The 12922-nt window shown below is 37.8% G+C and overlaps 1 protein-coding gene across 1 annotated transcript in view; it reads left to right on the top strand.

Annotated features, from left to right (window-relative positions):
- The window catches only part of FRY (furry homolog (Drosophila)), a gene marked incomplete at its 3' end in the record, with an annotated part of 116936 nt that overhangs the window by 54585 nt on the left and 49429 nt on the right, over positions 1-12922 (top strand). Inside the window, exons 27-32 of the mRNA XM_010287599.1 lie at positions 93-203; positions 2875-3029; positions 5053-5152; positions 5479-5650; positions 7405-7661; positions 9627-9773. Coding sequence (XP_010285901.1) covers positions 93-203; positions 2875-3029; positions 5053-5152; positions 5479-5650; positions 7405-7661; positions 9627-9773 — 942 coding nt within the window. The remainder of the gene's footprint in view (positions 1-92; positions 204-2874; positions 3030-5052; positions 5153-5478; positions 5651-7404; positions 7662-9626; positions 9774-12922) is intronic.

Raw genomic sequence — 12922 nt, 5'->3', positions numbered from 1 at the left:
GCATTCCTGTTAGCCTGGATCTGGGCTCAAATCATTCTGAAAGGTTCGTTCCTGTTATTTTTTTGTGTAACTAAATTTCCTTGTGTTTTTAGGCCATGTCAGCTGTGCTCTGCTGTGGACCTGTGTTTGATAATGTTGGTCTTTCCCCTGATGGATATCTTTACAAATGGCTTGATAACATTCTGGCTTGTCAAGATTTACGTGTAAGTACTCCCCAAAATGCAACACTGATGAAAAATTTTAATCTCTGTACTGGGTGAGTAAAGAGTTTGTGAGTGTAAGAACTATGACTGTATATATTTTGTTTTGTGGAGGAAACAATAGCTTTATGCAAGTTTCTAATACAAAAGTGTAATTAATTTAAAAGCATTTAAATAGTAAAAGAATTATTATTTCTCAAAATACAATGTAGGTAAATAATAAGGTAAAATAATTGCAAGGGTTTTTTTTTTAAAGAGCAACAGTGTTGCTTGCAACATAAAATTTAGGCTTTTTGTCTGCTGATAAAGAAAGGTTAAAAACGTCACGAACTCAGAAATATTTGTATTTCTATTTGGAGTGCTTCCGCCCACCTGCTTCAAGTTTCTGTGCAATAAGAATGTAAAATCCCTTCCTGCTTGGTATCATAGATGCTAGTGAAACAAATCTTGAGTGAAAGTGCGTGGGTAGATCTTCCAAAGAAGTCAAGACGATGTCATGGTTTAACCCCAGCCAGCAACTAAGCCCCACGCACCCACTTGCTCCCTCCCCCATGGTGGGACAGGGGAGAGAATCGGAAGGGTACAAGTGAGAAAACTCATGGTTTGAGATAAAGACAGTTTAATAGGTAAAGCAAAAGCCATGCACACAAGCAGAGCAAAACAGGGAATTCATTCACCACGTCCCATGGGCAGGCAGGTGTTCAGCCATCTCCAGGGAAGCAGGGCTCCATGACACATAACGGTTACTTGGGAAGATGGACACCATAACGCCAAAGGTCCTCTCCACCTCTTCCTTCTCCTTTGTCCCAACTTTATATACTGAGCATGACGCCATATGGTAGGGAATACCCCTTTGGCCAGCCTGGGTCAGCTGTCCCAGCTGTGTCCCCTCCCAGCTCCCCGGGCACCCCCAGCCCCCTCACTGTCAGGCCAGCATGGGAAGCTGGACAGTCCCTGACTGCCCAGCAACAACCCAAAACATCAGCACGTTATCAACATTTTCTCATCCCAAATCCAAAACACAGCCTCACACTAGGTTCCATGAAGAAAACTAACTTTATCCCGGCTGAAACCAGGACAGATGGTAAGTGATTCAGGAGAAGAAAGAAAATTTTTTTTTCTTTTCAAAGAACATGTAATAGATTATTCTTGCAGTTTTCTCTTCCATTTCTGGGAAGATGGGTTTTGACTTTGTAGCTATCCAGTCCTTCTGTATTTATGGCTGATTGGACTATCTCTTTGATCAAGGAGGAGTAGATTGGTGATTTACATGAAGTGGAGAGAGAGAACAATGATCTTTCCCTTTCTGTATCTTGCACTTGCTGTTGTGGTATCTTGATCTGCTGTTGTCCCTAAAAATCTCATACCAGCAGAGATGACTGTGCTTGCTAAAAAAATGCAGACAGCAAAGCCTGAAGTATCGTGGAGCAGCTAGAGGATGCATGCTGTAGAAATGGTAATCTATTATGAAAAAAAATTGGACAAATTAGAAGAAAGGAGGGATAGCTACAGAGAAAATCTCTTGGAAATTAGATAAGATTCTGGAATCTTGGTAGGGATGGAGCTATAAAGACATGTGTAAGTGATAACATATAATTGAAATTCTTATGGCTGTGGGAAGGAAATACAGAACAAGAGAAAGTAAAAGACACCCCTTTCCTCCTGACGTTTTCATTATCAACAACAAATATTGTATCACCACATCTAATTGATCATTGGTATATACCACTCATAAAGTAACTAGGGGCAAAAATTACCCTTTTTTTTAATAACTTTTCCTCTTGAAAAACAAAGTTTGGATATGATAGGTGAAATTTGTTTTCCCTAAGATAATCACTGTAATTCATGATTAATCACTGTAATGAAGGACTGTAACTAAAGTGCATCGCCTATGCAGCTAGTTCAGATTTAGGTGAGAAGGATCCTATCCTGTCCTTTAACATTAAATATCATTTGCAGTCTTTACAAGTAGTTAACTACACCTGGTGACAGAATATTAATAGACATTAGTGTTTGGTGTTGCAGTTCTGTCCTCTACTGAAGGATCACAAAGGTGTAGTCCAAGCCTTACTTGTGGTGTGTTGGTAGCAGTGATGGTAAAAGGATTAAGTGATACAAGGTCTGTAGTCTTTAGAGTGCTTGGTGTAGCTGCATTAAACATACAAGATTTCATACCCCCAGGCTTGCAAAAGATATTTTTCTTTCTCTGCCTTGCTTCTGTGTTAGTCAAAAGAAGGATAAACATGAAAGTGTGTCACTTTATGAAACTCACATGAAGTAGGAAATAAGCATTTAACAAATCAGTTAAGTAGTACACATGGAAGTTGCGCAAAAACACCTATCATCAAGATTAGGTGAGACTCTATCAAGTCTTAGATTTTTCCAAAGATTCTGCTTTTTTCCATGCTTAATTTTGGAAACCTCCTTTGAAAATTTATTTCATTTATGTAGTCTTTGTACATACAATTTTCTTTGAAGTGAGCAGTATTGAAAACTGAGTCACATTTCAACTGTGCTATCCCTGAAATAAGTTTATGATAAATTTTCTGATTTCTTTTTACTTAATTTGAATACTGTGTTTTCCCCTTGTTTTGCCTATGTCACTCTAAGAGTTGTAGAGAATGAACACATCTGATCTCACCAATCGTGTTTTGGCATGTATTTATATTCTCAGGTTCATCAGCTTGGCTGTGAGGTTGTAGTCCTGTTGCTAGAACTGAATCCTGATCAAATCAATCTCTTCAACTGGGCTATTGATAGATGTTATACTGGATCATACCAGCTTGCCTCTGGATGTTTCAAAGCCATTGCAACTGTGTGTGGAAGCAGGTATTAATTAATCTATTAACCTACACTTTCAAATGCAATGACAAATGGAGGTTCAGCTTGTGTTCGAAAGAATTGTTAGTCACACTCTTAACGTTATATTCTCTTAACTCGTGGGAACTGTGTCACTTTATTTCCATGATTCTGAAAACAAAGTGGTGTGCTTGGTAGAAGATGCTCTTACCGTATGAAATCTGTGGCATTTTTATGTTATTTTGCTTAGGAAGATACAAAATAACCATAACACACTAATTTGAACATAGGTCATAAATCTGATTTCAAAATATTTTGAAATACTTTGTAAAAGGAAAAAAGTTTTAAATGTTATTAGCTTGAAAGTAATTATTTTGTTCTTTTTCTAACCAGCTTTCATTTGATGTGATTATCTGTTACTTCTCTATAGACTGGTATCATCACTGCTGCTAACACTAAGCAAGCACAAGGTACAAGAAGACACAGATACAAATACTGCTTTTGTGTCAGGCCACCAGAAAATTTTTCATGTTTTTTTTCTGTATCTTTTTGAGACAAAAGTTGTAGAGAAATTTAATGGTAGTCTAAAAAAAAGCACCTAATTGAAATCTGAAAATTTCAGTCTTGACAAAAAATAATTTGGTAAGATATGTGATCAGCATAGTTCAACAGAGAAATACTTGGGATGCAGCAAATCAAAACAAGTCAAGTATTTTAGAATTTATCTGTAAAAGCGTTTTGTTCTTACAGGAACAACTAGACTATAGACTGCATTATATTGAGATTTTAAAAATATGAATGGAACTTTGTGTTTACAAATTCAGTTATTTTAAGGGGTTGTTTTTGTTTAATGAGCACATAAACCTGTCAGGTTTTCAGCCAGTATTTTTTCCTCAGATTGTGTTACCTGTGCCACTGTGTCCTAAAAAATAATCTTGCCCATACCTATAGTAAAAATTGAGAGTATGATCTGCATGATTTACTTTGAAGGGAAAGTCTGATTTCTATCAAGTTGGAGATATCTATTAATATTTGAAAGCTGTTATGGTTTTTCCTCTGTTGTCTATCAACATGTATAGAGAGGCCACTGCTTAAACTACTTGTAAAATGAGCAGGAATGTATCTCATTGTTGATGTCTCTCTTTCTACAAAGAAGCCACTTCCTTTCTTTTTTTTAATTGTTTTTTAAACTTAGTGGAAGGGCAAAGAGACAGGTGTAGAGGATGCATTGGAGCTTGGGAATTTGGAATTCACAAGAAAGTCCCATGCCACGCATGTATTTGCGATATTTTTTAACACTAAAATACCCAAATAGGCATTCTGCAGCTATCCAGGAGCACAGTAGCTCTAGGCTGAGAAATTGCTGGTTCACAATTGAATCAGGTGCATTTAAAAATCATAATGAAAAAGCATAAACTTACTTACTGAAAATCCAGCTATTGTGACATGGGAATTGCTCTTCTAGCAATATTCTTATTAGGTTAACACTTTAATATGTTTATCCGTACAATTAATGTTGACTTTATAGATAGTGGACTTCTCGAAGTAGTTCCATGTGTTTACTCTTTGAAAACAATTTTGATAGAACTGTTTAATATCTGGGAATGTTCATGTCAGAGATAGCACCTTTTCTCCAAAGGGACTGTTTTCATTGCAGCTTGCCTTAAGAGGTAGCACTTTATCCCTGGAAGTTTTTGTGCTACCCATCTTCTCTCATGAGTGTTGGCCTGTTCTATAAATAGTTTTTGTTAGAAATTAAAATCAATTGACAGTTACAGACACAGGTATTGCATTTCTCACTGTGGGTAACTCAGTGCATTCCTAAGTATTAGTCTAAGGTAATTGTAGATAATCCCTTCTTTCTTCCCATTCACCAGATGGCCCTTTGATCAAGCAGCGTGTGTTCATAAAAGCTCCCGTTCCCATATTCTGGTAGTAGAACAGAGAAAAGAAAGATGACAGTCTCTTTAGACCATATTACAGAGTAAATGAGGGTGAATAGAGTCTGCATTACTCACCAATGTTCATGAAAATGTACTGTTTATTCTTCTAGGAACTATCCTTTTGATATAGTGACGCTTTTAAACTTGGTGCTGTTCAAGGCATCTGACACGAACAGAGAGATTTATGAAATTTCCATGCAACTTATGCAGGCATGTATCAGCTCCTTTTTTTTAAAACAACCAAATGCGTGTGTCCTCCTATCTTTGGGGTTTTTTGTGAACTTCTTATAAAGTGCTGTTTATTTGCTTTTATTTTTGTTTTGAAAATAGACAATTAGTTTTGTCTTGGCTATAAATGCTTAGGGGAATTTTTATATAAAAATTAGTGGGAAAATATTAGTTGTGGTGTCTTTGAAATTTGGAGAGTATACTCCAAAGCATAGAGATCATTCTCTGATACCAAAACTTGAAATGCTGACATTTCCCGAATTAATGAATTATTATTGTCTCATTACATTTTTTTCTCTCTTTCATAGATCCTTGAATCAAAGCTTTTTGTTTATTCAAAAAAGGTAGCTGAGCAAAGACCGGGCAGTATCTTGTACGGTACACATGGTCCATTGCCACCTCTTTACAGTGTCTCACTCACCCTTCTTTCATACGAACTCGCAAGGATGTATCCTGAACTTACCCTTCCACTTTTTTCAGGTACCTACATCTATTTGACTTATTATCTACTTTACATTTTTGTACAAATGGCAGAGTGCTAAGACATTTCCACCTGTGAACAGGAATTCTGTTTACAAATGTAGCTTGAGCTGGTTTTAGTCTGGTTCAGGTCAAATCAGATTTAGGAATGCAATATATATTTCCTACAGAATAGCTATTTAAAAACCTTGGTTGGGGATTCTGTGCCACTTGTGTCATCTTAGGGTAATTTTGAAATTACAAGGGCCCTGGATAAGTTAAAGTGAAATTGGTAAACTCTACTATTATAGGTTCTTATGTTAAGCATAGTGATTCTTCTTTTACGTATGATAACTGCGAGGACAGAATTCTTCATTTTACATAAATATGACTTGAACTTTGGGAAGATTGATTGCATGTGTCCAGTTTCACCAATGATTCAAATCACTCTGAATGAGTGATCTCTACCTTCTTTTATTTGCACATCTGCGAGTCATTAGTATCATTTTAATTTTATCAGAAATACATTTTTTCAGGGTTACTGAGAAAAATGTTAATGAATCAGACCTGCAGGAGCACCATTCAGAATATGCCCACTCTGAGACCATTCCTGGGAACAATTATGTTTTGAGACCTATCTGTCAGTTTTAATCAGTCCATCTAATGTGTTGCTCTAGTTTTTAAATAACAGAATGCAATGTCTGTAATCATGGGAATTCTTACTGTCTCTTAAAACCCCAGTCTGTTGTTTTTACTCAGTCTGTAGGGGCTGGAGGAAGGGTAAAGGATCAATACATCATCCATTTCTTAGTGCCCAAGATACCATGAGTTATACTGGTGTAGGGAAATTCTGATGGCGCGTTTTTCTTTAAAAAAACCCAAACATTGTTCGTTATTACTGTTAACCCATCTATTCATGTTGCTGTAGTGGCTATGTCGTTTAAAAGAACTCAGATAGACAGTCCAAATCAGAGCACCTTTCTATACATCTAGAATCATAATGTGAGAGAACAGTGTATCTCTTGGAGATTTTTAAAAAAACAGGCAGTGAGGAAAGAAAGGAAACATTAACTGTACTGATTTTACAGAAGAATTCTGGTAAAGAGAGCTAATGTGATTCACCTTGGCAGGAAGCCTGTCACTGTATTTCTTATCCCAGATTTTCCAAATCTATTTCCCTTACAGTCCCAGTTCTTTTTTATAACCTATATAAAGTGCAGTATACAGCACTCCTGGACTGGCAGCCAACTATGAATTTTATAGGACTCCCCAAAGGAAGTAAGATTCCTAATATATGCAAGGTGTTTTTGCAAACTCTGTCATAAGTGCCTTAAGATTTAAACTATAGCTTAAAAAGGTGGAGGCTGATGGAGCACTTGTAATTCTGCAGAATACTTTTGAATGTTTATTGTAATTCTCCAAAAGTTCTTGAAATTCTAGAATAACAGCCAATTAATAGAACTATCCTTTTTCCTCTTTACTGACATCCATTTCACATAATACATAATATGGCACAGTAACAAGGGGTGACTTTCTGTTTCTAAGCCCAGACTATGTTAGTTATTTTAGACAGACGACCTGACCAATTGCTTGCTATTATTGACCATTAAATTAATGTTTCTCTTCAGGAAGGTCAAGTACATGCTTTTGTATGCTTTGGTTTGCAAGGTAAAAACCATCAGGTGGTCTAAAACATGTCAGAAATCTGATTTAAACCATGTATTTAAGGTTTTCTTCATAAACTAACATGTCCTTTTCAACTTCTACTATTTTAGAGGTAAGCCAGCGATTTCCGACAACACATCCAAATGGAAGACAGATCATGCTTACCTATCTACTGCCATGGCTTCATAATATTGAACTTGTAGACAACAGACTGCTCCTCCCTGGTTCAAGCCCCACCACTCCAGAAGATGAACTGAAGGACAAGGATGGGGAAATAACAGTCACAAGTGGACTAAAAGGCAATGGCTGGGGCTCTCCTGAGGCCACCTCACTGGTTCTTAATAACCTCATGTATATGACAGCCAAGGTAAAAAAGCAAAACAAACAAAAAAAACCAACCTGTAAAACAGTTTCTGAAATATTCAGCTTATGTTTCTTAAGCAAAAGGTACTTCGGTTTCTTCCCTCTGATATCAGAAATTTTGCACTGGAACGATCTGTACTAATCAGACACAAGCTTCTTTTTGAAGAAGTTCCTTCACTTTTTCTTGTAAGCACAATGCTAAAACTGTTCTCTTTCAAAACATGAAAAAAGGAAAGTGTTTTACCCCTTTAAAAAAAAAAACCTAATAGTGAGAGCATTAAGGTTTAGTTATAGAGGAGCAACGTTCAGTTCCCTCCTATATCACCTCCCGGGTTAATGCCTAAGGCAGCAGATGAAAGTTTATTTGGGGGTGAGAATGAGCATCTGGAATTTGTTCTGCTGAAGCTCCTGTACTTTCTAGGAAACACTTAAATATTCTTTGAGGGAGAGAAAAGGAAAAAATGGGTAAAAATTTCTAAGGTGCTAGTTAAAGCATTTTTCTGTATTTTACATCCCAGGTCCTGATAAAGGACCAGGGATTCCTTTTCTCCAATTACTTTTTTCATGTAAAATGCCTAAGCAGCTGGTGGAGAAGGTACTGGGAATCCATCTGTTCCTTCTCTTTGCTGAGTTGCAGGCTACTATACTAGTATTCTGTGCCTGTTCTGGCACTGCTTTTGCCTGATTGAGTACATATGTCTAAACTGCTGAATACATAAACTCCAGGAAGTAATGCCTGGTACCTGTGTCAGATGGGACAGCGCGGTTCACATTTCCTATCCTGCTCAGGGTTAATCCTCTCTCGAGCAAAATGTCTGTATCCATGCTCCATAGCAGTTGATTCTGGATCTTGCCTCATGTTGAGGCCCTGTAAGTAAAACGTAATTATTCTTTTGTATGCATTTTGTCATATCAGCTTGTCTGAAGTAATGTGGGGGCTGTGCTTCAGCCCACCAGAATGTTAGTTTTGATACTTGTTGCATATCCAGGGCATGATACTGGCTCATGAATTATCTGGTGGTACAGAGTCTCTAGGATATTGTTAGAGGAATTTTATGGGTTGAAAACAGATGTGATGTAGTCCCACCTTTACTGCCTATCAGCAGTCCTTGGAGTAAGTTGCTTCCAAAAGCACACAAAGTTTTTGTTCCAGAGTGAACAAGTGTGCTTTCTTCAAACCCTATTGATTGACCTGTCTTTGAGACTGTATGTGTGATAAAGGGACTGGCACCTGCAAGTACCAGTGTAGATGACAGAAGATGTAGATGCCAGTGACAGTATAGGTGTAGCTAATACATATTAGATCATAAATTCAGTAGAATAGCTTGACCTGGAAATTGCCTCTCCTAGCAGAATGTCAGTCAGTCTGTGCAGTGATTAAAACAGTCTTCTCAAAGTGTGAGCCAAAGATTTTACATAGGAAACAGAACAGCTTCCATTTTAGACTCCCGCATGCATGCACAATCCGTTTAAAGGACTGGACAAAAGGGAGTCATTCCTATAACCAGAACTTGCAGAAGAAAGCAAAAGATGCTCGTTTCCAATGTGAAAGCAAAGAGCTGTCTAATGCTTAATTCTGCTAGGATTTACTCAGAGGAGAGGTACCAAATTGTTTACTGATGTGAAGACTGAAGCATTTGGGTACAAGACATGCAGAAACAGAACTTCAGTTGCTTGAACAACTGTAAAGATGAAACCCAATAAACTGCCTGATTTTGGGATGAACTTCTGAATTTATATTCCTGAAAGGCTTTTTTTTGTGTGATTTAAGTCCTTCTGTGGATCTGAACCTAAGTACTTTTAAATAGAATTAATACTCTGAAGTCTGTTAGGTAGCTTTTGAAAATACTGTTTGTTACTTCTTAAAGCATTTTACTGTTGGTTTTGCATGAGAAAATGCTCTAAAAGAGCTTCACTTAGTTTGGAGGTCTGTGTATGTCAAGAAATGTATGCCTATGATCCTTTGCAGTATGGAGATGAAATTCCCGGACCAGAGATGGAAAACGTCTGGAATGCTTTGGCCAACAATGAAAAATGGAGTAACAACCTTAGGATAACACTGCAGTTTCTCATTAGTTTGTGTGGTGTTAGCAGTGATACCATCCTTTTACCGTATGTAAGTGCACTTTATTTTATTTACTATTGGTTGCACAGGTTTTAATGAAGAAAACAGCTATCACCTGCAGAAGATTAATTTCTGTTTCAAAAATAAGAAGTACCAACATATTCCCTAGCACACTGTACAAAATTACATCTCAGGAATAAATGAGCCAAGAGACTGAAATTCAAAAAAGCAGTTGAGTAGTGGGGATCTCAGTCTCCACCAGTGGAGCACACCTCATTTCAAGCAAGAAGTGGCTCCTCTCAAGCAAAGAGCAACTTTGCATATCTGTGTAAGGGGCCAGTAACAGGTACTGACTATAAATTACCAGAATGAATGAGAAAAAATATTAGAAATATTTTTTTCATGTCAGAATCGCATAAAAATATTAAATTTATATATAAATCTAAAATCATATTTAATAGAGAGAATGGCTATTCAGAGGTTAAATCACTTTTATGAAAAATGAAGAGAAGTAAAAATACAAATCCTTATTAATTTTTCTCAGTAATCAATTTTTTCACAAAGCTTTTAGTTAAATTTTGAAAGTCCTTTAAACAGTGGATGTTATATCATGAATGGGATATAACATGCTATGATCTTCTTAGTTTGTTTTTTGGTGTTCCTTCAGAAAAGCGTGTAGCTTTAAGAAAGTGCTACATTCTCTTCTCCTTTAGCAGGCTAAGGCTTTCTGTGGGACATCTCAAGAGACACAAGATAGCCGACCTTTTATAAGCTCCTTACCACATCAACTTTTGCCTTTGCATGGCTGTCATGAATTATATAACTGTTCCTGCAATGTGCAAGTCAAACTGTGCAGGATATTGTTATTATTCAAGTTAAAATAAAACCAGGGCTGTCTGAGAAAAGCAAGATAGTCCCATTCCCATGTTCCTTATTGCTCAGTTTCTGGGTGAAAGAGAATCTAAATTTAGTACATTATCTAGCACAATTACAATATGCGGTTTTATTAGTCTCTTTCTATTGAGTTCCCTGAAATAAATTTGAAATTACTAATAATGTGATTAAACTTATCTAAAAAGCCTCATAAATATGTTTCATTTACAGTTGCTGAAATAATACTTTGCTTAAAGTATTCATGATGACTGCTATGCATAATAGAATAAAGCAAATATAGAAGACTGTAAAAATTTTCAAGATGTTGTAATTGTACCATAGACATCCTCTTGGTTTCCTTTTATTGTAGGGTTTAGCTGTTCTATAGTCTCAAATCAGTGCATATACATGCAAAGTTAGTGATTTAAACTAGATTGCCTAGCCAGTCAAAAGAGGAAAGATTTGAAAGTAGAGTTGCTGTAAGAACAAGCTAAAGGTTTATATGAGAAGAAGAGAAAGGGGTTGATCGCAAATATCTTGAGGGTGGTGGAGATTTTTACATCAGTTGTGACAGAGGCTCTCCATTCAGTGTTGACATGCTTTGAGCAGGAGGTTAGATGAGAGACTTCCCAGGATCTTAGCAACTTGACCGATCCTACAATCTATGACAGATGTGGGTTCAGGCCCAAAGGTGACCTCCATCAGGAGGAGCTGTGTTGGCAGAGAACAAGTGGAAATCACAGACATGAGAAGCAAAGTGAGGGCTGTTGTATTTCTGACAGCTTACAAAAGGAATAGGGGCGGTTTTCTAAGAGGAAGGAGTAGTCCAGTGCCGAGTATATGCCTCACTCCTAAATCTGTAGCCTGATTGGACATGCCTGATCACCTCTTGCCCAGGAGCCGCTCACATACCTCATCCTCCTCTCCAGATACTTGCCAACCCAGAGCTTTCAACAGATCCTTTTTCCAGAACTGTTGCCATCCCACAGCTCTGAGCAGCCTACCTCAAACCCCCTTCCTACCCATAGCACTTCTTTCTTCAAATTCTTTCCAACCCCCTTTTCCTCAAAGCCTTGGCTCTCACAGCCCTGTCCTCCTCTAGGACAATACAGTTCTCTTACTCAACAAAGAGAGCAGTCTGTTTTGGCATCTCCAGCTTCATCTGCTCAGCATCTCCTGTTTTGCCTCTGGGACTTTTCTGCTCTCCCTTCCAGGCTTCCAGTGGCTGTGAACCAGACAATCAGGTTTTCACTGGTGGTGGCGGCTGATAACGTTCCCGTGTTTTCTGCCACCCTGCTAGTCTGTGGTGTACAACATCGGGTTGAAAGTTTGATTCTCGAATTTTGCAAAGTCTGAAAAAGTTTTCAGCTTCTGTAGGAAGCCTGACTGTGCTTATGAGTCACCCCTGAACTGATAGCTGTGTCTGGAGTAGGAAAACACACTGGGCATATCACACGCATCTGCTCAGTGTTTTGATAATGCCCTGGAGTTTACAGATAAGAAATCATACCTAACTCTGCTAACTACACAAAACTGCTGATACCATAAACATATATAGTCAATTATCATGTAGATAACACGTAAACACTAGCAAATACAGATAATTCTAACAGTATATCAGCACTGTTCCAGCTCACCTGGGCTCCAAACACCACGCAGTTGCAAGATTGCCAGTTTACCCATCTCCTTTTGGACCCCTCTGTGCCCCAAGGCAGTCACCAGCTGCTTCACGCTTTCAGCCATCTGTTCTGCCTGTGTGGGTCCAAGCCAAAAGCATGCCTGACTTACATTTTTTAATTTTTTTTTTTTTCAAGCAGTCCGTTGCTTTGTCTCTTATACTTCTGTTTCCTTTAAGCATTTTTCCCCAGTGCCCCGGTGTAAATTGCTGAGTCCTTTCTTTCACATACGTACTGAAAGATTTCTTAGAATATTTGCAGTTCAGAAACATCTTCAGCAAAAACTCTTTTTTTTGAACGTGACCCCTTCTGGGGTGAAAGAAGTTAGAAGTGGCACTGTGAGCCCTACTAGAAATGAGCCTCAAAAAGGAGGTGGGTTTGTATCTGGAAAGTCCCTGGGAAATTTTTAGCACAGTAGAGTAAAAGAGACTTTGAATATGTGCATTTTCTCTACTTTAAGAAAAAAAAAGGAGGGAGAAAGAAAGAAGGAAAGAGAAGCAGTCAGGAAGTTACTTTAATGGAAGTATTTAAGAGTATGAGAACAGCAGTACTTGGTGAGGCCAACAGGCAGTTCCGTCCCGTGTATTAGCTCCACTATAAGCATCTGTTTAGGGACAACTAAGCAAGAACGCAAGCAGAGAGGGCTGCTTC

Source organism: Phaethon lepturus, unplaced genomic scaffold, assembly GCF_000687285.1.
Source record: "Phaethon lepturus isolate BGI_N335 unplaced genomic scaffold, ASM68728v1 scaffold3985, whole genome shotgun sequence".
Classification (NCBI taxonomy): Eukaryota; Metazoa; Chordata; class Aves; order Phaethontiformes; family Phaethontidae; genus Phaethon; species Phaethon lepturus.
Note: the sequence above shows the minus strand (reverse complement) of the source record. Positions and strands in the feature narration are given on the sequence as shown.